Source organism: Rattus norvegicus, chromosome Y, assembly GCF_036323735.1.
Source record: "Rattus norvegicus strain BN/NHsdMcwi chromosome Y, GRCr8, whole genome shotgun sequence".
NCBI lineage: Eukaryota > Metazoa > Chordata > Mammalia > Rodentia > Muridae > Rattus > Rattus norvegicus.
This window is the reverse complement of record NC_086040.1, coordinates 1,153,175-1,176,078: the sequence shown is the minus strand read 5'-3', so window position 1 is coordinate 1,176,078 and position 22,904 is coordinate 1,153,175. Positions and strand designations below refer to the sequence as shown.

General features: G+C 37.8%; 1 protein-coding gene across 13 annotated transcripts in view; it reads left to right on the top strand.

Moving 5' to 3' along the window:
• Nucleotides 1-22,904, top strand: part of Uty (ubiquitously transcribed tetratricopeptide repeat containing, Y-linked) — a 160,383-nt gene that overhangs the window by 2,415 nt on the left and 135,064 nt on the right. For all 13 annotated transcript variants that reach the window (XR_005498739.2, NM_001419831.1, NM_001419832.1 and 10 more), the window contains one exon: nucleotides 4,834-4,942. Coding sequence is in view for 12 of the 13 variants with exons in the window: in NM_001419831.1 (NP_001406760.1) it covers nucleotides 4,834-4,942 (109 nt within the window). In the remaining variant the exon portion in view is untranslated. The remainder of the gene's footprint in view (nucleotides 1-4,833; nucleotides 4,943-22,904) is intronic.

The window sequence follows — 22,904 nt, the reverse complement described above, 5'->3', positions numbered from 1 at the left end:
CCTTGAACTTTCAACTTATGTGAATAGTGTTTTGACTGCTTGTATGTTTCTTCCACTTGAGTGTCTGGTTCTAGTAAGGAGTCCAGAAAGGACAGATCATAATGAAGTGGAATTAGTGAAGGTTTTGAGCTACTATGTGGGCTTTTGGAATCAAACCAGTGTCCTCTTGAAGAGCTCTTTAGTTTAAGCATATATTTTTCAGGTGCTTTGTAATATAAACTTAAATGTTAGAGAACTGTTGTCAAATCTCAAGATAACAGGTATTGTTTTGAACTCTAGTTCAATAGCATTTTAGAAATGAAGTTCAAAACAAAATATGAGAAACTATCAAGTGCCACTGTTCTTAGAACAGTTATGAGTTGTGGCTTTGTTAACATTGGATAATATGTATTATTATAGTTTTAGGAATTTTTTTCTTAGATCAGTCTTTCTTAATCTTTCTAACGCCCTTTAATGCAGTTCCTCATTTTGTGATGACTTCCAATTATTTTGTTCTTACCCATAACTGTAATTTTGCTACTGTTAAAAATCATTATGTAAATATCTGAATATATTATATGTGACCACAAAGGAATTTTGACCTACAGGTTGAGAACAATTATTTTAGACACCTTGTTCTGTATTTTCTTGCCCTGGGAACTTCAAACTTGTACAAGTATCCATCCCTCAGCCTCCAAGTATTGAGATTTAGACATGAGCCACTAGTCTTAAACAGTTATTAACATGTTTTTCACTTACTCAAAATGTATTATAATTTCAAATGACCCAATTATTAAAAACTGAGGTATATAAAGGGCAATTGATGGATGGTGGTGGTATACCACCAGCACTGTGTAGAAGCAGTTGAATCTCATTTATGAGTTTGAGGCCAACCAAATTTATTTTGAGGCAGAGTCTCACTTTGTAGCTAGTGTAGACTGTAGACTGACCTGGAACTCAAAAGATTCTTCTTCCTTTACAGGAAAAAAAGGCATGTGCCACCCCTTCAAGCCTAAATTTCATTTCTGTTATTTGTTTTATTTGATTAGAATGTATACTGTGTACTTTGTGTTTATAGTGCCAACACAGGGCATCAGATTCCTTGAGACTAGAATTACAAATGGTTAAGTTCCATATAGTTTTTGAAAAGTTTTGAAACTACTAGAATAGCAGTTAAGTGCTCCTAACTGCTCTTGCATCTTTTCATTTCCTAAATCTTATTTTTAAAATAACCTTAGTGCTAGGCTCATATGAGTTAGAAAACTATGTAGATGAGGGTAACCTCCTAGATCACTAGAAGTGATCTTTCTGCCTATATAATGAGACAGGAACTTTGCTACTTTAGCCACATTTTTTTTTTTAAGGTTTATTTTATTTATATATGCGATTACACTGTCTCTGTCTTCAGACACATCAGAAGAGGGCATCAGATCTCATTACAGATGGTTATGAGCCACCATGTGGTTGCTGGGATTTGAACTCAGGACCTCTGGGAGAGTAGTCAGTGCTCTTAAACTCTGGGCCATCTCCCCAGCCCCAAGCCACATTTTAATAAATGGTTTGTTTAAGTTTGTGCATGTTTCTTGTAGTGCATCTTAGTAAAGACAAGTATCTTGGACCGATTTTCATTTTTTTAAACTTAAGCTTCCCACCGCTAGGCCATAATTCTCTCTCTTTTTTTTTAAAGATTTATTTACTTTATGTATATGAGTGTATACTGCTGTCTTCAGACACACCAGAAGAGAGCATTTGGGGGCATAAGATCCAATTACATACAAATGGGAATTGAATTCAGGACTTATAAAGATTTATTTATTATATATAAGTACATTGTAGCTGTCGTCAGATACACCAGAAGACAGTGTCAGATCTCATTACATAGTAGTGCTTGGTGGGATTTGAACTCAGGATCTCGGAAGAACAGTCAGTGCTCTTAACCTCTGAGCCATTTCTCTAGCCCCCTATTTTCACTTAGTAGCCTTTTCCTTTTTTTCCCTTTTTTTTTAAATTTAGATTTTTAAAAAGGTTTTTTGTTTGTTTGTTCTTTTGGTTTTTGGTTTTTGAACATAGAGTTTCTCAGTGTGGCTCTACTGGAACTCACTCTATTGACAAGGCTGACCTCCTGCCTCTGCCTCCCAGCCTGATAACCTCCATTTTTTAAAGGGAAGTTTTTATTGACTGTACAATTGGTATGTAATTGTTGCATTTGGCTTTTTTGCACACCAATATATAGAGGTGTTCTTGTTTATACATAGGCATTTCTTTTTTTTTTTTTTAATTATTGGCTGTGTAATATAATACCACCCTAAGTTTGATTAATTAAAAATCTGTTAATTTGAACTCAATCCATAGGATTCAGGTTTGCTTATTTAAATCAACTTTTATGAATTCTTGACCCTTACAGTATATTAAGGCTGGCTTTTCACTCTTTTAAGAAAGTGTATTTTTTGTGAATGTGAATGCACATGTTTTTATGAGTGTATACCCAAGTCTGTATAGGTGCCCAAGAAAAACAAAAGGCACTGGGTTCCCTGGAGCTGGAGCTGTACAAAATTATGAGTGTGGTTGGGAAAAAGTATGTTTATTTTATTATTCTCATAAAAACTTAAAAGGTTTTGATACTAATGAAAAAAGTTACTTTATGGAATAATAGTCTTTTAAGTCCTTTTTCAGAGGTTTTGGTAGAAAATAAGTATTACTTAGTACAGATTTAAGAAATCATGGGCCTAGGGCATCAGATCTCATTACAGATGGTTGTGAGCCACCATGTGGTTGCTGGGAATTGAACTCAGGATCTTGGGGAGAACAGCCAGTGCTCTTAACCACTGAGCCATCTCTCCAGCCCAAAGAAGTAACAATTTTAGCCACTCCAGCCCAAAGAAGTTACAATTTTAGCCTGTCTGGGTTTTTTGGTCAGTGTCGGGTGGAGGAAGTCACATTTGAATTATTTTTATTTACGTTAATACATGGTCACTGTCTTCGGACACACCAGAAGAGAGACATCAGATCTCATTACAGATGGTTGTGAGCCACCATGTGGTTGCTTCAGATTCTGATTTTTTTTTTATTTTTCTTTTTCTTTTTTCTTTTTTTCGGAGCTGGGGACCAAACCCAGGGCCTTACGCTTGCTAGGCAAGCGCTCTAGTACTGAGCTAAATCCCCAACCCCTCTGATTATTAGTAAGTGTGATTCCACTTTCATTTTTCATTCCCTTCCCTTTTTTTCTGTGTATTTGTTTATATTTAGTATATAGTGTTGGAATGTATTTGAAATACAAGAAAAGTATTAAACATTTGACATTTGTAGTACTTAAATGCTGAAATCAGTTTCTGATAAAATTATATCTTGCATTTGCATAAATAGGCAAATAATTAATTAATAACTGAAGATAGTTCATTAGCCCTTGAAACCACAAAAGATGCTTAGAACAATATGCATTCTTTAAGATCACACCTGCAAAACAGTTCCACTGAGTGCCAAGCATTTAAACATAGCCAAACAGACTATTCTTTTTTTTTTTTTTAAGATTTATTTATTTTATTTATATGAGTACACCATCACTGTTTTCAGACACAGGAGAACAGGGCATCAAATCCCATTACAGATGGCTGTGAGCCACCATGTGGTTGCTGGGAATTGAACTCAGAACCTCTGGAAGAGCAGTCAGTGCTCTTAACTGCTGAGCCATCTCTCCAGGCCCAAATAGACTATTCTGATTCAAACTAATATAGTAGGTTTGGGGATGTTTGTTTTGTTTTTGTTTTTATTTTTCACTATGTAACTTGCTGGCTTTTACTGGCTGAGGTCTTCTTGTGTTCATAAATGCAATTGTTAGAGGAATAAAGTAAAATTTAAAAAAATATAATAAACCCTGTAATTGAATTTACATACATCTCAATTTGTATTTACCATATGTTTAAAAAAATTAACATGAGTATATGGATTCTGAATTTAATATATTCACCCTGCACATGTTTTAGTTCCTTTGTTGTGTGATAAGGACCAAAGTAACAATTTAGCCTTGAAATTCTTGTCTAAATTTAGTTATGTACTCCTTTGTTACTTTATCGAGCTTTTGTTTCTTTTTAAAGTACATTTTAAAAATTATGTGTATGGTATGTTTCAGTAAGTGTATGTTTTTATGTGGGTGTGTGCAATGGAGTACTGGTGCCTGAGGAGGAGGCCACAGGTATTTAATCCCCTGGAGGTGTAGTTTTAGATAGTGATGAGCCACTTGATATGGGTGCTGAGACGTAAATTCTGATTTTCTGTAAAAGCAGGCAAAGCTCTTAACTACTAAGCAATCTCTATCTGTTTTATCTCTGTTTGTTTGTTTGTTTGTTTGTTTGTTTGTTTAATTTTTTAGGCTGGGTTTCAGTATGTAGTCTTGGCTTCCCTGGAATTTACTCTGTCTGGCTTTGAACTCACAGATTATCTACCTATCTTTGCCTCCTGAGCATTGGGAATGTGAGCCATAGACTCTCGTGGTCATAATGTCTGCACTCATACTGTGACAAAATCCTGTCTTTCATAGAGAATATATTGGAGGCTGGAGAAATGGCTCAGTGATTAGAGCACTGACTGCTCTTCCAGAGGTCCTGAGTTCAAATCCTAGCAACCACATGGTGGCTCACAACCATCTGTAATGAGATCTGATGCCTTCTTCTGGTGTGTCTGAAGACAATGACAATGTACTTATATATAATAAATAAGTAAATCTTAAAAATATAGATATTATATTTATGAATTATGACTTTCATATTCATAAACTGTATATAGTTTTTGAGGTAGAGTTTTACCTATTCTAATGTAGAATTTAATTTTAATTTAAATATTTGTATGTTTCATTTTTAGGCAATTCATTGCTATGAATCTTTAATAGTAAAAGCTGAAGGAAAAGTGGAATCAGATTTCTTTTGTCAATTAGGTCACTTCAATCTCTTACTGGAAGATTATTCAAAAGGTAATTCTTTTCTTTTGAAATGTCTAATTTATGTTTGTTTATATAGTTCTAGTAGTTTTGGTTATTGGAGGTACATGCTACTTCATATGCAAATACTCTGTACATTTGATAATTCAGTAAAACTCTTCAATATCCTATAAGTACATTGCTGTTTTGTTTGCCTCTGTGGAAATCTAAGTGCTTTTAAGTCTTAATCATGTTTCAAAGCAACTTTGATACCCTGTCTACCTATACAAATATGGATAATTTCAGGAAAGTGTGGATAATACAGGTTTCTTATTTTCCTTTAATAGTTTCCATTTTAGTCAGAATGTGTTTAAAAGCCTGTTTAACTAGCCAATTGTGAAGCTTTTAATCCTAGTACTCTGAATGCTGAGACAGGAGGACCTAGTTTGAAGCTATCATGGTCTAGTTAGGTAGGACAGGGTTGTATAGTGAGACACTGTCTCAGTCAAAGACACAAATGTCTGTTGCCATATTCCTCTAAAGAAATACACATAGATTGTTTCTTTTGTGTTGCATTATATAAGTAAGCAAATTTCTAAGTCTTTGAAAGTCTTTTTAGAGGCTGGTATCTTGGGATAGTTGTTTAGGGAGTATCTGTTAAAAAGATCATTATTTAGTAACTTAAAATGACTTAATTTTTGTCTATAGAAATATTTCCTTAGTAAAGAGAAAAAAAAACCTATGTTAAAGGCAAGACTATTATAATTTTTGATGCAAGTAATATCTAGATATCTTGTAATTACCAGCAAGTATAGTTGATGACAGTGAACTACTTGTTACGGGGTTAAAAGTGGGGAGTGGAAGGGGTTGGGGATTTAGCTCAGTGGTAGAGCGCTTGCCTAGCAAGCACAAGGCCCTGGGTTCGGGCCCCAGCTCCGAAAAAAAGAAAAGAATAAAAAAAGTGGGGAGTGGGGATAGAACTGAGTTGTAGGAAAGCTTGCTGAGCATGTTTGAAATCCTGAGCTCCATGCTTAATACCTAAGTAAAGTCCATATATACAATGTAAAATAATTACAACTTAAATGTCATTAAAAACAGGAAGTAGGGCACAGTATATCAGCAAAGAAGATGCTTCTTCAGAAAGAATGTCACAAAATATAAATTTCCATGACATTTTTATTTTATTTTATCTTTTGTTTTTATGAGACATGGTTTCTCTGTGTAACAGAACCCTGACCATCCTGGCCATCAAAGACCATGCTGTCCTTGAATCTTGAGATTTATCTGTCTCTGTCTCCCAAGTACTGGCATTTAAGATGTGTACCACTATGCCCAGCTTCATGAATTACTGATGATGTTTTCCACAAGGGTTTAATAATAATGTATTAACTATATGTATGAAATAAGAATAATGCTAATTAAATAGAAACACCCATAAAACAAGTTTATGTAGTAATTAGTGAACATATTATTAGATTTCAGAAGAGTTAAAATTTTGAATTTTTAATGGTGAGTAATTTAAATATTGCTATGTTAGAGTTTAATGTTGTAGACGAAAAATGTTTAATTGTAGATTTGTTCTATAATGTTCTTGAGTACTGATTAATATTTTCTATGAGTTTTTTTAGAATGATAGAATTTTTTACCAAATTTAAAATTTTAAGAATATACTACAGAGGGGTTGGGGATTTAGCTCAGTGGTAGAGCGCTTGCCTAAGAAGCGCAAGGCCCGGGTTTGGGGATTTAGCTCAGTGGTAGAGCGCTTGCCTAGGAAGCGCAAGGCCCTGGGTTCGGTCCCCAGCTCTGAAAAAAAAAAAAAAAAAGAAGCACAAGGCCCTGGGTTCGGTCCCCAGCTCCAAAAAAAAAAAAAAAAAAAAGAATATACTACAGAGTATACCAACTTTAATATAACCATCTCATAACAAAATATTTCAAATTGAGTATCTGTATATGTAACAGGATGGTTTTAATAGCTCTGTAGTTTTCTATTGTTTATAGGAAGTTTGTTTGTTTGTTTGTTTGTTTGTTTGTTTGTTTGTTTGAGACAGGGTTTTACGTTATAGATTTTGTTGACCTGAAACTTGCTACAAGGACCAGGCAGGCCTGAAACCCACAACCTGCCCAATGATTAAAGGCATTCACAACCATTAATGTCATATACAGCGTATATAATCAGTATATTGATTTTTCCATGTACCAGCCAATTTTGTGCTTTTATTAATAATGTTGTATTGTAGATTTTGTCTAATTTTTGTATTATGTTAATTGGGTCCTCAAAATTGTACAAGAATATACACATAAGACATTGATGTTCCCTGCCCCCAGTTGGTTTTGATTGGTTAATAAAGTTGCTAGTGGCCAGTGACTGGGCAGGGAGACACAGGGGGATTTTTAGGATTCCTGGGCAAGGGATCAGGAGAAGGGTGAGAGATAGAGCTGTCATGTCCGGAAAGGAGTAGCTGCCAGGCCTGAGAGCTGCAGAAAAGAGAGCATAACAATCATGTAAAAGCTGGGGAAGGGCAGCCCCAGGGAGGCTTGTCTTAGTCAGGGTTTCTATTCCAGCACAAACATGACCAAGAAGCAAGTTGGGGAAGACAAACATACTTAAGAAGCAAGTTGGGGAGGAAAGGGTTTATTCAGCTTACACTTCCACATTGCTCTTCATCACCAAAGGAAGTCAGGACTGGAGCTCAAGCAGGTCAGGAAGCAGGAGCTGATGCAGAGGACATGGAGAGATGCTGCTTACCTGATTGCTTTTCCTGCCTTGCTCAGCTTACTTTCTTATAGAATCCAAGACCACCAGCCCAGAGATGGTACCACTTACAATGGGCTGGGCTCTTCTCCCTTGATCACCAGTCAAGAAAATGCCTTACAGCTGGATCTCATGGAGACATTTCCTCAATGGAGATTTCTTTCTCTGTAATAACTCCAATTAGTGTCAAGTTGACACATAAAAACAGCTAGTACAGGCCCCCTTTACTGGGTCTAGGGCAACACTATAAAATATGGATTTTAATAATCCAGCCTAATCCAGGCAAGATAGAAAATGGCATAGACCCATCAGAAATGAAGTACTTTTCAAGGAGGGTGAAAATACAGACAGGGTAGTAGAGGGATGTAGTTATAAATATAAACTAAAGCCATGTAAGTATCAGAGGAGAGTTAGCCACATGGAGGTTTGGGAGTGGCCCAGTCACTGAGCTGTTTAAAGCATATTAAAATATAAAGCTGTCTGTATATCTGTCTGGGTGTGGGTGTGTGGGTGTGGGTGAATGTGTCCTCCATTTAGGAACCCATAACCTTGGGGTAGGTAGCAAGAAGCATGCTTTGTTACTGTTGCCAGGTCCATTTGATTAGTTTTAATTGACACAACAATGGTGACATAAGTAATAAAGACTGATATTATATGGTACTCGGGTCCCATGATTGCATGGGAAACACTTTTTTGGCTGAGCCATCTACCCCTTAATAACTTTCTACCACATCACATTAGGATGTCCTTTGAAGATTTTTCTAGTGTATTTTGTACAAAATCATTCAACTATTACTATTTTCTTACAGTGCTAAGATCAAACATAGGACTTGCATATATTGTTTAGGAGCTCCTTCCCTGAAGTATACATTAACTCTTTCCCTATATTTTTTATTTTTTGGACACAGAGCTTTCCCTTTTACCATTTTAGATGTTTATTGATGTTGTCTGTGCTCAGGTGTTGTTTATGCTGCCATATTTGTGAGACTACCATTTTAGATAGTCTTGGGTTTTTGTTTGTTTGTTTTATTTTTGTAGACAGGATTTTTCTGTGTGATCCTGGCTGTTCTAGAACTTACTCTATAGACCAGTCTGGCCTCAAATTCATAGATCTTCCTGCCTCTGACTCCTGAGTGCTGGGATTAAAGGGGTATGCTGCCTTGCTTGACTGATAGACAGAAATCATATGTCCACTCTGTATTGGGGTATATTTATCAGGTTTTTGTTTGTTTGTTTGCTTAAACGAACAGAACTTACAGAATTAGTATATATGTACACTAAAAGATGATTTACTAGAGTTATTTATAGCTGTGGTCCAGGTCCAAAATGGCTGCCTTCCAACTGAAGGACCAAGAGCTATGGTCCTTAACTGTAGTTTAACCCACAAATCTAGATGTATCAGCAATCCCAGTCTAGTGCTGGGATCCTATAGAATTACTAGAGCACTGTTGATCTTCAGACTGCAATGGCTTCCCAAAAACCTACATTCAAATTTCAGCAATAGGATAGATTAACTTGTCCTGTAACTCACTCTGTAGAACATGCTGGCCTTAAAGTACACAAACACTCTGCCTGCCCATGCTTCCAGAATGCTGGGATTAAAGGTGTGCACCACCACTGCCTGGCTGATATCTTTACTCATACTATCTTTTCGTCTTTTCCCCTGAGACTAAATAAATGAATTTTACGCAGATCAATGGACAAATTTGTTGTAGTAAATCTCCAACCCCAATAAGCTCATGCAAAGCCACACAATTCAGTTACAATACTTTAAAGCTGCATACCTAGATTGGGCAGATTTACCACTACATCTATTCTCTAGGTGTGAGATCCCTTGCTATTTTCTGCTTCTCCAGGCCATATGATTCTTCTCCATCTTCCTTCTACCTCATCTTCCTCTGTCCTTCCTCTCCCCTTCCTCCACTCTCTAAAATCTCCAGGCCCACTTTTCTTTCCACTGGTTAACAGACTCTAGCCTTTATTTGACCAGGGAGAAGGTTCACATTAAAATCACCCAAGTATGTGATCCATTCCTCATCAGGGCAACCCCTCTTTTTTTTTTTTTTTTTTTTTTTTAAGATTTATTTATTTATTATATATGAGTACACTGTAGCTGTCTTCAGACATGCCAAAAGTGGCATGGGATCCCATTACAGATGGTTGTGAGCCACCATGTGGTTGCTGGGAATTGAACTGAGGACCCCTGGAAGAGCAGTCAGTGCTCTTCTTTTTTTTTTCTTTTTCTTTTTCTTTTTCTTTTTTTCTTTCCGGGGCTGGAGATCGAACCCAGGACCTTGTGCTTCCTAGGCAAGCACTCTACTACTGAGCCAAATCCCCAACCCCGCAGTCAGTGCTCTTTAACCACTGAGCCATTTCTCTAGCCCTCATAGAACTTTCTTATTCTTTAACAAAGAATAGGCTGAAAGGCAGCTTGAAGAATCAAAATTCTGTGTTCGTAGCTATGTTTTGCCTACAGCTTCTGAGAAGCAACAAAGGACAGCAGCAAGATTTTACATACTTCTGGAAGATACCTGGACTCCCTCGATAGACAACTTGAAAGGATTTTTTAGTTTGTTTTCTTATGCTTAGTACTAGGGATTTTTTTTTAAGACCATTGTTTTATGGGAAGTATTGTCAGCCCAAGTCACATAATTTTAAGGTGTGTGTCTGTGTGTCTGTGTGTGTGTGTGTGTGTGTGTGTGTGTGTCTGTGTGTGTCTGTGTGTGTGTGTTGTGTGTGTGTGTATCTGTATCTGTATAAAGATAAATATATATTGTATATATTTTAGTTAAATATAAAAAATATTTGAGGCTTTATCAAATAACTTTGATGTGTTTTGTTCCTCCTTACTCATCCTTTTTTATTCATATCCCTCCCTACTTCAGTTGGAGATTGCTTCCCAGTTTTCTATTTCCTTTCTCATCAATGATTTCTATTCCCCTTTCAAGTCTCCTCAACCCCACTCCTCCATTACCCTATTCCTGTATTTTTTTTTGCTGGTTTCTGATTATTCTATGGTGTATCACATATGGAGATTTGTTCCTAGGAGTGACAGATTCTGAATTGCCTCATTCAGTGTACCCTCCAGGTCCGTTATTTATCAGAAAATTTCATGATTTTATTTTTCTTTAAAGCTAAATAGTATATAATAGTGTATATGTACTTCATTTTCATTATCCATTTCTTCTTTGAAGAACGTTTAGATTGTTCTCATTTCCTAGGTGTCTTAGAGTTTCCATTCTGTGCAAGGCAACTCCTATGTGACTAGTTCAGAGATTCAGTCTGTTATCATCAAGATGAGAAGCATGGCAGCATCCAGGCAGACAAACTACAAACTCTCCATCTCCATGTCTGATGTAAAATCTTTGTATCTCTAAATCCTTTTATCTTTGTTGACTATAACTAATAACCTTCATCCTCTTAGTCTACTAACAGTTTTCCTTAATAGGTATCCCATGGCTCAGATATCTCTAACATCTTGGGGTATCCAAGCAACTTTAGCTTCACAGCTTCTTATTCCAGTATCTGGGATCCACACATGACCTTCTGGGTTCCTCCAGGGATTGGGTCTCTTCTCCAGTTCTGCTGTCTGGTTGACTCCAATATATTGCTGTAATATTTTTGGTGATCATCCATACTGACATTTCTTTTTTTTTTTTTAACATTTATTTATTATGTATTCATACAGCTTTCTGCCTGCATGTATGCTTGCAGGCCAGCTTTCTGTTGTGCAACTCCTTCACTACCTAAGCTTGGCTGTCTTGAATCTTGTACTGCAGATTGGTTTGAACTCTGAATGGCTGTCTCCTGGGATCACAGGCATGAACCACCACACCTAGACTTAAGCTTTTTTTCACCTAGAACTCGCTCTGTCCCTTGAACTGAGATCTGTTTGCTTTTGTCTCCTGGGATTAAAGTTGTGTACCACCATGCTTGGGCCAAAGTATTCATGACCAGTATTCCTCAAGATCCAGATAAAAACTGTCTGTCTTCTAGCCTCAAGATCTGGATCATAAGGATGACCTCCATTTCCTGATTGTAGGTCCCTCCACCTTTAAAGTTCAAATGAAAACAATTACCAGGCAATAGTGCCTAAGATTATATAACTATTCCTTCTTCAACTGAAGCACAAAAACAATAAGCTTTGCTGGATGGAATCTTGACCCAGTTCACCACTCTCTTAATCTGTGCATCTCCTTGAACATAGGATTTAGCTCCATTCTACTACTTGGTGCCCCTTTATTCTTTGAAGCATACATTTTGTACTTTTCCTTTTGAAGCTTGCAATGCTTGATCAAAATGTTCTTCATGTTACTATACCATAGAACAAAGTCTCTGCTTTGACTTAATTTGTCAATGAAATTAATCTGAATCTCTTTACCTTAGCCTCAGGTAGATTCTTCATACCAGGCAAAATAAGCCACACTGTTCACTAGAAGACCACAAAAATAGTTTTTTAGGCCACATACTGAATTCTTCTCCACTGAAACCTTTGGTCCAGGTCTGCACAGTTCAAATTGCCCTGTGCACCAATGTCTTCCATATTTCTACTAGGATGACCCATTAAGCCTCCCATAAAGCATACTTACTGCGTTCCAAAGTCCCCAAATCTACATTCTTCCAAACAAAAGCATGGTCAGGCCAGTCACAACAATACTCCAGTCCATGGTTCCAGCTTCTGTCTTAGGTACGTTTTCCATTGCTGTGAACAGACACCATGAATAAAGGACAGGATTTAACTGGGGCTAGCTTATAGGTTCAGGGGTTCAGTGCAGTATCATCATTGTAGGAAGCATGGCAGCATCAGGCATACATGTTGCTTTAGGAGCTGAAAGTTCTACATCTTATTCCAAAGGGAACCATAAAAAGATTGATTCATGGATAGTTATGAGGATGGTCTCATTGCCCACCCCCACAGTAACGAGGCCACATCTAATCCGACAAGACTAAACCTCCTAATAGTGCCACTCTTTGACCCAAACCAATCACACTAGGTGTTATTAAGGTTTTTCGATTATGATATCTAGTCTGTTGCTTAGTGAATTGTATAACTGGGTAGATTTATTTTTAATTTTTGTTTTCTCTGTGCTTATTGCTTATTCTTATCTTAGTGCTTATTCCTGTGAACAGACACCATGACCAATGTAAATTTTGTAAGTGTCAACATTTAATTGGGGCTGGCTTACAGGTTCAGAGGTTCAGTCCATTATCATCAAGGCGGGAGCATGGCAACATCTAGGCAGGCATGGTGTAGGAGGAGCTGAGTTCTACATCTTCATCTGAAGGAAGCCTGGAACAGACTGAGCATCCTCAGGCAGCTAGGAGGAGGGTCTCCAAGCCCACCCCACAGTGACACACTTCCTTCAACAAGGTCACACCTCCTAATAGTTCCACTCCCTGGGCCAAGCATATGCAAACCATCACATTGGTTTGTCTTATTTTGTCAAGTAGCCCTGGAATGTCTTGCTGAAGATGAGGCTAGTCTCTAACTCAGAGATCCACCTGCCTGTTTCCCTCAAGTGCTGGAATTAAAGGTGTGTACCCAGTTTTGTGTTTTGCTTATTGAGAACTTTCCATTTTTATTTCTAGGATTTCTGGTATGCTGACTAGCAGTGAATGAGAGAAACTTCATTATACCCACAACCTCTGCAACATCTGTTGTTACTTGTTTTGTTAACATTAGCTATTGATGTGATGAAACATCATGTCCAAAGAGCAAGTTGGAGAGAAAAGGGTTTAATCTCTTGTACATCACTGACTTTGTTCATCACCAAAGGAAATCAGGACAGGAATTCAAACAGGACTGGAGGCAAAAGTTGATGCAGAGGCCTTGAAGGGATTCTGCTTACTGGCTTGCTCCTAATGGTTTGCTCAGCCTGTTTTGTTATAGGACCCAAGACAACCAGCTTAAGGATAGTACTGTCCACAATAAACTGAAGTTCTTCCTCTCAATATTTAATTAAGAAAATGCCTTACAGCCAGATCTTGTGGAGACATTTTCTTAAAATTCCCACCTTTCAGATTAACTGTAGTTTGTGTGTCAAGTTGACTCAAGACTAGTCAGCATAGTATGGTAGTCTAGGTTAACATATTGTGTTTGGCATGCATTGTTTAGGCTTTCTGGCTTTCAGAGAGTTTCTTTTGTATTTTGTTTGTTTGTTTGTTTGTTTGTTTTTGTTTTTTTGTTTTTTGGGGTTTTTTTTTTTTTCCCAGAGCTGGGGACCGAACTGAAGGCCTTGCGCTTGCTAGGCAAGCGCTCTACCGCTGAGCTAAGTCCCCAACCCCTTTGTTTTGTTTTTAAAGACAGCCAAATCTTTTTTTTTTTTTTATTAGGAGAATGGGTCTCTAGGGTAGGGGGTAGGCCCCGGGCCCTCACTGCAAGGCTTGTTCATTGGCACTGCCTCCGAAATTCTGTGGCTTTATCACATCTGGAAGCTCTGGAGGACTAGAGAAGGGCTTGATGAGCAAAGCTTTGAAGGTGTCATCTGCTTGAAAGGCCAGGCCCACTGTGGCTGGGACCTGTGGCCTTGCTGTTGACTAGTGAATCCACATTTAACCAGAGTTTTTCCATCATTGAGGAGCAGGTCTTCCTGAAGAGAGAAGTAGGATTTGTGGAGAGGTCCTAGTACAGCTACTGCATCTCTGGCAGCCACTTCAGTATGCCCTTGAAGATGCGCTTCAGTTCAAACAAGGCGATCTCAACTCCTTGGTGTCCATAAAAATGGTCCATAAAGAAGGTGGTTTTGGGAGTTGGGCATTTAGCTCAGTGGTATAACGCTTGCCTAGCAAGTGCAAGGTCCTGGGTTCGGTCCTCAGCTCCGGAAAAAAAAAAAAGAAGGTGGTTTTGTGGCGCCAGATCATGAGAAACACATTCATCCCAGCGGCTCCTTCTGACTCGACACACCAGTGAGGCTGCCGCTTTCACAGTTTTTAATTAAGAAATTAACTGTTATTTTAGTGGGGTTTTTTTTATTTTCATTTTTTTATCTTAAACCTTTTTTCTTTGTTTTTGTTTTTTTATATGTAGCATTTTCACTATGATATGCCATGGGTATTTTTATCAACTGGGTGTTCTCTGTGTTTCTTGTGTCTGTGTGAATATGTCTTAATTTTAGAAAATTTTTTATTTGCTTTTTTAAAAATTATTTATGTATATGAATACATCATAGCTGTGTTCAGACACACCAGAAGGGGGCATCAGATCTCATTACAGATGGTTGTGAGCCACCATGAGGTCGCTGGAAATTGAACTCAAGACCTCTGGAAGAGCACTGACTGCTCTTAAACGCTGAGCCATCTCTCCAGCCCTTAATTTGCTTTTTTTTTTTTTCTTTTTTTTTTTTTAAAGAGGTAGGGTGTCTTAGTGTTATAGCTTTGATGAAACACCATGACCAAAAGCAAACTGGACAGGTTCATCATTGAAAGAAGCCAGCAGAGGATTCGAATAGGTCAGAAACCTGAAGTCATGAGCTGATGTAGAGGCCAAGTTGCTGCTTACAGGCTTGCTCCTGTGGTTTTCTCAGTCTTTCTCAAGCTTAGGGATGGGACCACCCATCATATCACATTGTGTGAGCACCTTTTCACATGCTTCTGTGACATCTTTACATCTGTATTCATGTATCTGTTTAGGTGTTAGCCTGCCTATTTTTAAATCAAATTGCTTATTTTACTATCGTTGAGTTTTAATCAGCTTTGACAGGTTTGGACAACATTCCCTTATCAGATAAATCTTTTGTAAATTTTTTTTTCTCATGTAGTGGTTGAGAAATTCTTTTCATTCTTTCCATGTGTCACAGAGCAGAAACATTCTGACTGTCCCGGAACTCACTCTGTAGGCCAGGTTGATCTTGAATTCCCGAATGCTGGGATTATAGATGTGTGCAACCGTCCCTGGCCAGAGGCATTTTTTTTTTTTTTTATTTGAGGTTCCTTCCTTTACTGATGATGTTAGCTTGTATCAAGTTGCCAGAAAACAGTCCAGCAAACAGGTTTACAATGAAGTCCTGACTGCTCTGTAACCTGATAGACTGAATGCTAGTGATTCACCACACCTGGCACCTTTTTGCTCTTGTTGAAGGTCTGGTCTGTGCCACTGACCTGGGATATTTCTTATAATTGGGAGATTTAATCTTTTCATGGTTCTCTTACATATTCTAATGTTTGTCTAGTTTCTCTGTATTCAAATCATGCTACTCTATCTTCTGCTTGATTGATTTTACATGTTGAGGCTTTCTTTTGAGCTCTATAGTTGGATTATTACATTTTCAACTCCATATTTATTTCAGCTTGAGAATTCTTTATTCTTTCTCTCTCTCTGCTGGAGTTCAGCTATAGTGGGGTTCAGGTCCCAAAGGGGTTGTGTGTCAGTGAGGGAAGGAGACAGACAAGATCTGAAGGTTAAACAGGATAGCTTATGTGTTTATTCAAAAAAGGAAAGGGGGAGAGTGGCATAGACCTTTTATAGTTGCAAAGTAGTTTAATCACAGGCAATTTTGAAAGCAGACTTAATAATTTCAAGAAATGTATGATCTTTTCACAGACTGTTTTTTAACCTGTTTTATTCCTACTTTTCAATATCCAGAGTGATGTTGGAGCCTGGGGTTAGCCATGCACTGACCAAACGGACAACAGTTTCAGATATAATGAAAATTTACTGATTGATCAGGACCATAGGAAGGAAAAACATACTTGTGGTATTATTTTGTCCTCAGGGCAAAGCCATGTTCAAAAAGTAGTAACTCGGGGTTGGGGATTTAGCTCAGTGGTAGAGCGCTTGCCTAGCAAGCGCAAGGCCCTGGGTTCGGTCCCCAGCTCCGAAAAAAAAAGAACCAAAAAAAACAAACAAACAAACAAAAAGTAGTAACTCCAAAAAGTGGATGAGCTAAATTTCACCTTGTGAGTAACTTGGAAAGTGAATACAAAAGGGCTACAGTTATGTTAAAAAGAGCAGGCAACAACAGTCATGAACTTTATTACAGTATTTTCTTTAAAAGAAAAGCAGTAAGTTCAACAAGCATTTAAGTCTCTATTACTCTCTAAGGTTTCCCCAACCCTTTATATTTCCTCCTGCACAATCTCAGTCTTCATGTTCAGGAGGTACCAGACATTGAATCCTGAGAAACAAACTTATAAGAGCAATTTTTATTCCTCCTGAGGCATGATGCATTGTTTGCACCATGTAGTATAACAAGCATTGAGCTTTTTCTGTGCTCCTATGTGCTTTACTCTTACAATATGGGCCTGTACTCCTTATTCATTTCTCAAAGGAAGGTGCTGATAGCTTACTCTTTCAGATATACCATACCATCCTAACTCCTTCAGGGCACAATTTCTATATGACAGAAGGGATCACATCAGTCTAACTTCTTAACAGAATCTGCTCCCATGGGTCATACTAGGTCTTGCCATTCATTTTGTAAGTCATGTACCCAGGGAATCAATTGTGGGCATTTGCCAGGGGCCAGCTACAGAGGGGATCTTCTTTTTTGTTGGTTCTTCTTTTTTTTTTTTTTTTGGTTCTTTTTTTCGGAGCTGGGGACCGAATTGTTGGTTCTTCTTGAGGCATCAGAAGGCGAAGAACGTCAGTGGAGGGTATGTCTTACAAGATATTTAGGGTTGCTCTACAATAATAAAAAGCTTACTTATCGGGGCTGGGGATTTAGCTCAGTGGTAGAGCGCTTACCTAGGAAGCGCAAGGCCCTGGGTTCGGTCCCCAGCTCCGGGAAAAAAAAAAAAAAAAAGCTTACTTATCTAAGTCTAAGTTATCTTGCTACTATAGCTGACTTGCCTTCTGTGATCCTCTGAGGCACCTAGCACCTTTTCCTAAAGCAGCAAAGAATTAACTAAAGCCTTTCTTCTATCAGTAGGAATTACACCTAACTTTCAGTCTGCTGGTTGGAAGACACAGGAAGAAACAGGGACACTTTGAAAAGTGATTACAGAGTTTATTACTAAGTGTAAAAAGCTTTCAATGAAAGCTATCTAAGGGGGAAAGTGGAAAGATCATGGGATGGGGTTGGGGGAGGAAAATTTCTTCTAAGGGAAAAAAGTTCCTTCTATCTCTCTCATATCTCTTTATTCATGTATTATTTATACATCTTTCAGAATATATGATCACATGCTACAAAGTTCACAAGTTCACACAAAAAGTCAAATCATAAATTGATATAGAAGTTTACAATAATAATGTTTATATTCATATTTATTAGGAGTAATTAATCTATCTAAACATCACCTGTCACAGATCCATAGGTTCAGTGTAAGTTTAAAACCAAAAGTAAGCTATTAGTAAAGATTTGTATAGATAAGCCCAGTCCTATATCTTCTGTCCTAGCACCTATAATTAATAGTTCTCTTTTTATGACCTTTGGTTAATTGGTTTTTTTTTTTAAGATTTATTTATTTACTATATGAATACACTGTAGCTGTCTTCAGACACACCACAAGAAGGAACTGGATCCCATTACAGATGGTTGTGAGCCCCCATGTGGTTACTGGGAATTGAACTCAGGACCTCTGGAAGAGCAGTCAGTGCTCTTAACCGCTGAGCCATCTCTCCGGCCCCTTGGTTAATTGTTTTACAACCTCTTGGAATGGGCTCTGAGTAGGAGAAAGTCTGGTTACCATCTAAAAGCAATTAACTGGTGACACATGGGAGACTGGGAGAGTTCTCACTGCAGTTTTGACTATGAGAAAAAGGACCTAATAGCAGTCCCACTATAAAAGAACTTAATAATCACTGATATTTAGAACTTCTTATAGGATCATCATTAATACTTAAAAAGTCATCTGTCTGTCTATATAGCATCACAGAATAGTACATCTTCATAGTCCTGCAGAGATCTGCTCCAAAGGGGTGTGCTACACACACACACACACACACACACACACACACACACACACACACACACACAGGAAAAGTATATTACTAGCAGGAATCGTTCCTAATATGAGTTCCCCCAAGGCCTTTCTTCATAAAGGTGAACCTGTTGCAGATTATATAATAATCCAAAGCAGGCCATCTCAGGGAGTTCTTAGCTTATTCCATTATGGGTACTTGACAGGCACTATTCTATACTTACTGAGTTCTTGCCCTCAACAGCCAAGTTATTACACTTGTGTGTGTATATATATACACACACACATATATATACACACATATATATATATATACACACACACACACACATATATATATATATATATATATATATATATATATATTTTTAAATTCTTGGTGCATTCAAGGGGTTACAGTGGGGATTCTTGTGTAGAAGTAGGCAGTTTCATGCTGTGTGGTTCCATGGTTGTGGAGACCTTTTCTATAGAATTATTTAGAGATCTGCTGTCATATAACTTCACATTCTCTACTAAAGTCCAAAGAAAACTTTCCAAAGGAATAAAACATAAGGGAACTCCCATAACACATAGTATATAAATCATCAAAGATGAAAGTAAAAGGTTGTTCGAGAATTGTGATATCAGTATGTATGGGTTTGTCAGGTGGTTACTATGCAGTCAGTCTATTCAGTCTCTCTTTACTGAATCTGTTTTCAAATTTTGAATTGTCTTCCTTATTCCACCAGTCTTGTCTGTTGTTTCTTTGCATCACTCAGACATTTATTGCAATTTCCTTGGAGTGCAATGAAATACCTGGTAATTTTTTTAATTAATTGAATTCTTTCTTTTTCTTTTTCTCCCTCCCTACCCATCCACCCTTCCTATAATTTTTTTTCTTTCTTTCTTTCTTTCATAGGGTTTCACTTTGTAGATCTGGCTATACAGGTTTAAAGATGTGTGCTACTGTCTCTAAACTTTTCAAATTCTTTGATAATTGTTCTTTTAAATTTTGTGTCCTAGGGATTATCTTGGCTGTTCATCTACATAGTTAAGAGAAACTATTGATTAATGGGTTTGATGGGAAATAGGCTATAGTTTCCTTTTTTTTCTCTTTGACCTGGTGTAAGGACTTTTTTCTTTGGTCTTGTGCTTGATGTGAGAATCTGGCTTATACAAGGTAGCTGTGTCATCTGAGCTGCGTAAGGTAAGATTGGTAGATGACTTGTTTAATTAATTGTACCAGAGAAAAATGGTTCCTAAACCATGGGTAAGCAGCCAACCTGTGGATATTGAGATGGAAGTTTTCAACAGGAAGGATGGGATGGGAAAGGAGCATCTGGAAGAAAGAGAACTTATAGTTCCTGGGTTTAAGGCTAGGCCTGTGGGTTGTATCTCAGAATTTGGAGAGCCAACTGACAAAGCCCAGAGTATCAGGGCAAGGTGCTTTTTTTTTTTTTTTTTTTTTATTTGGTTCTTTTTTTTCAGAGCTGGGGACCGAACCCAGGGCCTTGCGCTTCCTAGGCAAGCGCTCTACCACTGAGCTAAATCCCCAGCCCCAAGGGGCTTTTTATATAAGGGTTCTGTACAGTCACAGAACTTACAGAATGTCTCTGTATTTTAAAGGAAATTTTGGAATGACTTACGATCTGCAGTTCAAGTATCTCAACAATGGGCAACTGTGAATGGGAATAAGAATCTAGTAGTTGGTCAGTGTCATAATGCTAGGCATTTCAGGTTATCTTCTATATAAGCTACAATCCTGAATAAGTAGGTTCCAATAGATGTGCTGGCAGTAACTTCCGAAGAGAAAGTAATTTCCTTTTCCCATAGTGCTTGTTCTTTCCCAGGCTGGCCTTGAACTCAGAGAGATCTGCTTGACTCTGTAGTCCTTCTATTAAAGGCATGTACCACCTTGCCTGAACCTGTGCTTCAAGATCCAGATCAAAAGCCTGTCTAGTTCAAGACCTGAGTCATTGGTGTGCCTTCCTTTTTAAAATTATAGTTCATTCCAGATATAATCAAGTTGACAACTGGGAATAGCCATTACAGTTTTTGATGAGTTTGGAAGACATAGAGAAAAAGAAAATGCTATCTGAAGTTAGAAAAGGTTGTTATGGTTACGTTATCTTCAGAGATTTAAGAAACCGTATTGGGAGAGGGACTTCTTAGAAGTTTAAGCACATTATCTCATTAAGAAGAGTTCTTTTTAAGAATGTTTTTTAATGTTTTTCTCTGTGTAGCCATGCCTGGCTGAACTCAAATACTCACCTGCTTCTATTATCTGACTGTTGGGATTAAAAGCATGAGTGACCACTGCATGGCTTAATTATTTCATTTTCAGTTGTGCATGTGCTTGTGTCTGTGTAACTCTGCATATTCACAGAACTGCAGGTTCCTTCAGGGTAGAGAGCAAAGTACCTTCCAGTACTATGATGATTAGTTACTAGGGGTGAAAGCTCTAGATAGGCAGAGGTACCAGCTTGCTTTGTGTTCAATGAGTTCTATAGATGTTATCTTCAGTAATAGGACCTTACTACTAGTTATGGAGAGCAACCAGTAGTCTTGGCAAAAAGTCTGAGTTGTTCAGGGACTTCAGTAGGGATGCTTTGACCAACATGTATTAGAATAACTGATTCCTGGCACTGAAAGTGTGCCAGGTGCAAAACATGTAAAAGTGGGACATCTTCTCTAGCGTTTATTTTCAAGATTCCACTTAGATTTCATTTTGTATATTTTGAGAAGTTTCTAGTGTAGTAGATTTCCACCTAACCTCTGACATGGCCCTTGTGTGTTCTTTTGTGTCTGGGTTACCTCACTCAGGATGATATTTTCTAGTTCCATCCATTTGCCTATGAATTTCATGAAGTCACTGTTTTTAATAGTTGAGTAGTCCTTAAATGGGAGCACCAGCATTTTGGTCATCGTTCTTCTTGACCCTCCTGTCACCTGTGGATTGCATCTTGGGTAGTTCGAGCTTTTTGGCATTTAATATCAACTTATCAATGAGTGAATACCATGTTTGTTTTTCTGTGATTGGGTGACCACACTCAGGATGATATTTTCCAGTTCCATCCATTTGCCTATGAATTTCATAAAGTCATTGTTTTTGATAACTGAGTAGTATTCCATTGTGTAGATGTACCACATTTTCTGTATCCATTCCTCTGTTGAAGGGCATCTGGGTTCTTTCCAGCTTCTGGCTATTATAAATAAGGCTGCTGGGGTTGGGGATTTAGCTCAGTGGTAGAGCGCTTGTCTAGCAAGTGCAAGGTCCTGGGTTCGGTCCCCAGCTCCGAAAAAAAGAAAAAGAAAAAAAATAAATAAGGCTGCTATGAACATAGTTGAGCACGTGTCTTTTTTATATGTTGGGGCATCTTTTGGGTATATGTCCAAGAGAGGTATAGCTGAGTCCTCAGGTAGTTCAATGTTCAATTTTCTGAGGAACCTCCAGACTGATTTCCAGAATGGTTGTACCAGTCTGCAATCCCACCAACAATGGAGGAGTGTTCCTCTTTCTCCACATTCTCGCTATCATCTGCTGTCTCCTGAGTTTTTGATCTTGGCCGTTCTCACTGGTGTGAGGTGAAATCTCAGGGTTGTTTTGATTTGCATTTCCCTTATGACTAAAGATGTTGAACATTTCTTTAGGTGTTTCTCAGTCAGTTGGCATTCCTCAGCTGTGAATTCTTTGTTTAGTTCTGACCCCATTTTTTAATAGGGTTATTTGTCTCCCTGTGGTCTAACTTCTTGAGTTCTTTGTATATTTTGGATATAAGGCCTCTATCAGTTGTAGGATTGGTAAAGATCTTTTCCCAATCTGTTGGTTGCAATTTTGTCCTAACAACAGTGTCCTTTGCCTTACAGAAGCTTTGCAGTTTTATGAGGTCCTATTGTCAATTCTTGATCTTAGAGCATAAGCCATTGGTGTTCTTTTCAGTGCCCATGTGTTCAAGACTCTTTCTCACTTTTTCTTCTATTAGTTTGAGTGTATCTGGTGTGATGTGGAGGTCCTTAACCCATTTGGACTTAAGCTTTGTACAGGGTGATAAGCATGGATCGATTTGCATTCTTCTACATGCTGACCTCCAGTTGAACCAGCACCATTTGCTGAAAATGCTATCTTTTTTCCATTGGATGGTTTTGGCTCTTTTGTCAAAAATCAAGTGACCATAGGTGTGTGGGTTCATTTCTGGGTCTTCAGTTCTATTCCACTGATCTACCAGTACCTGTACCAGTACCATGCAGTTTTTATCACTGTTCCTCTGTAATGGAACTTTAGTTCAGGGACAGTGATTTCCCCCAGAAGTTCCTTTATTTATTGTTAAGAATAGTTTTCTCTATCCTGGGTTTTTTTTTTTTTTTTTTTTTTTTTTTTTTATTTTCCAAACAAATTTGCAAATTGCTCTTTCTAATTCTATGAAGAAT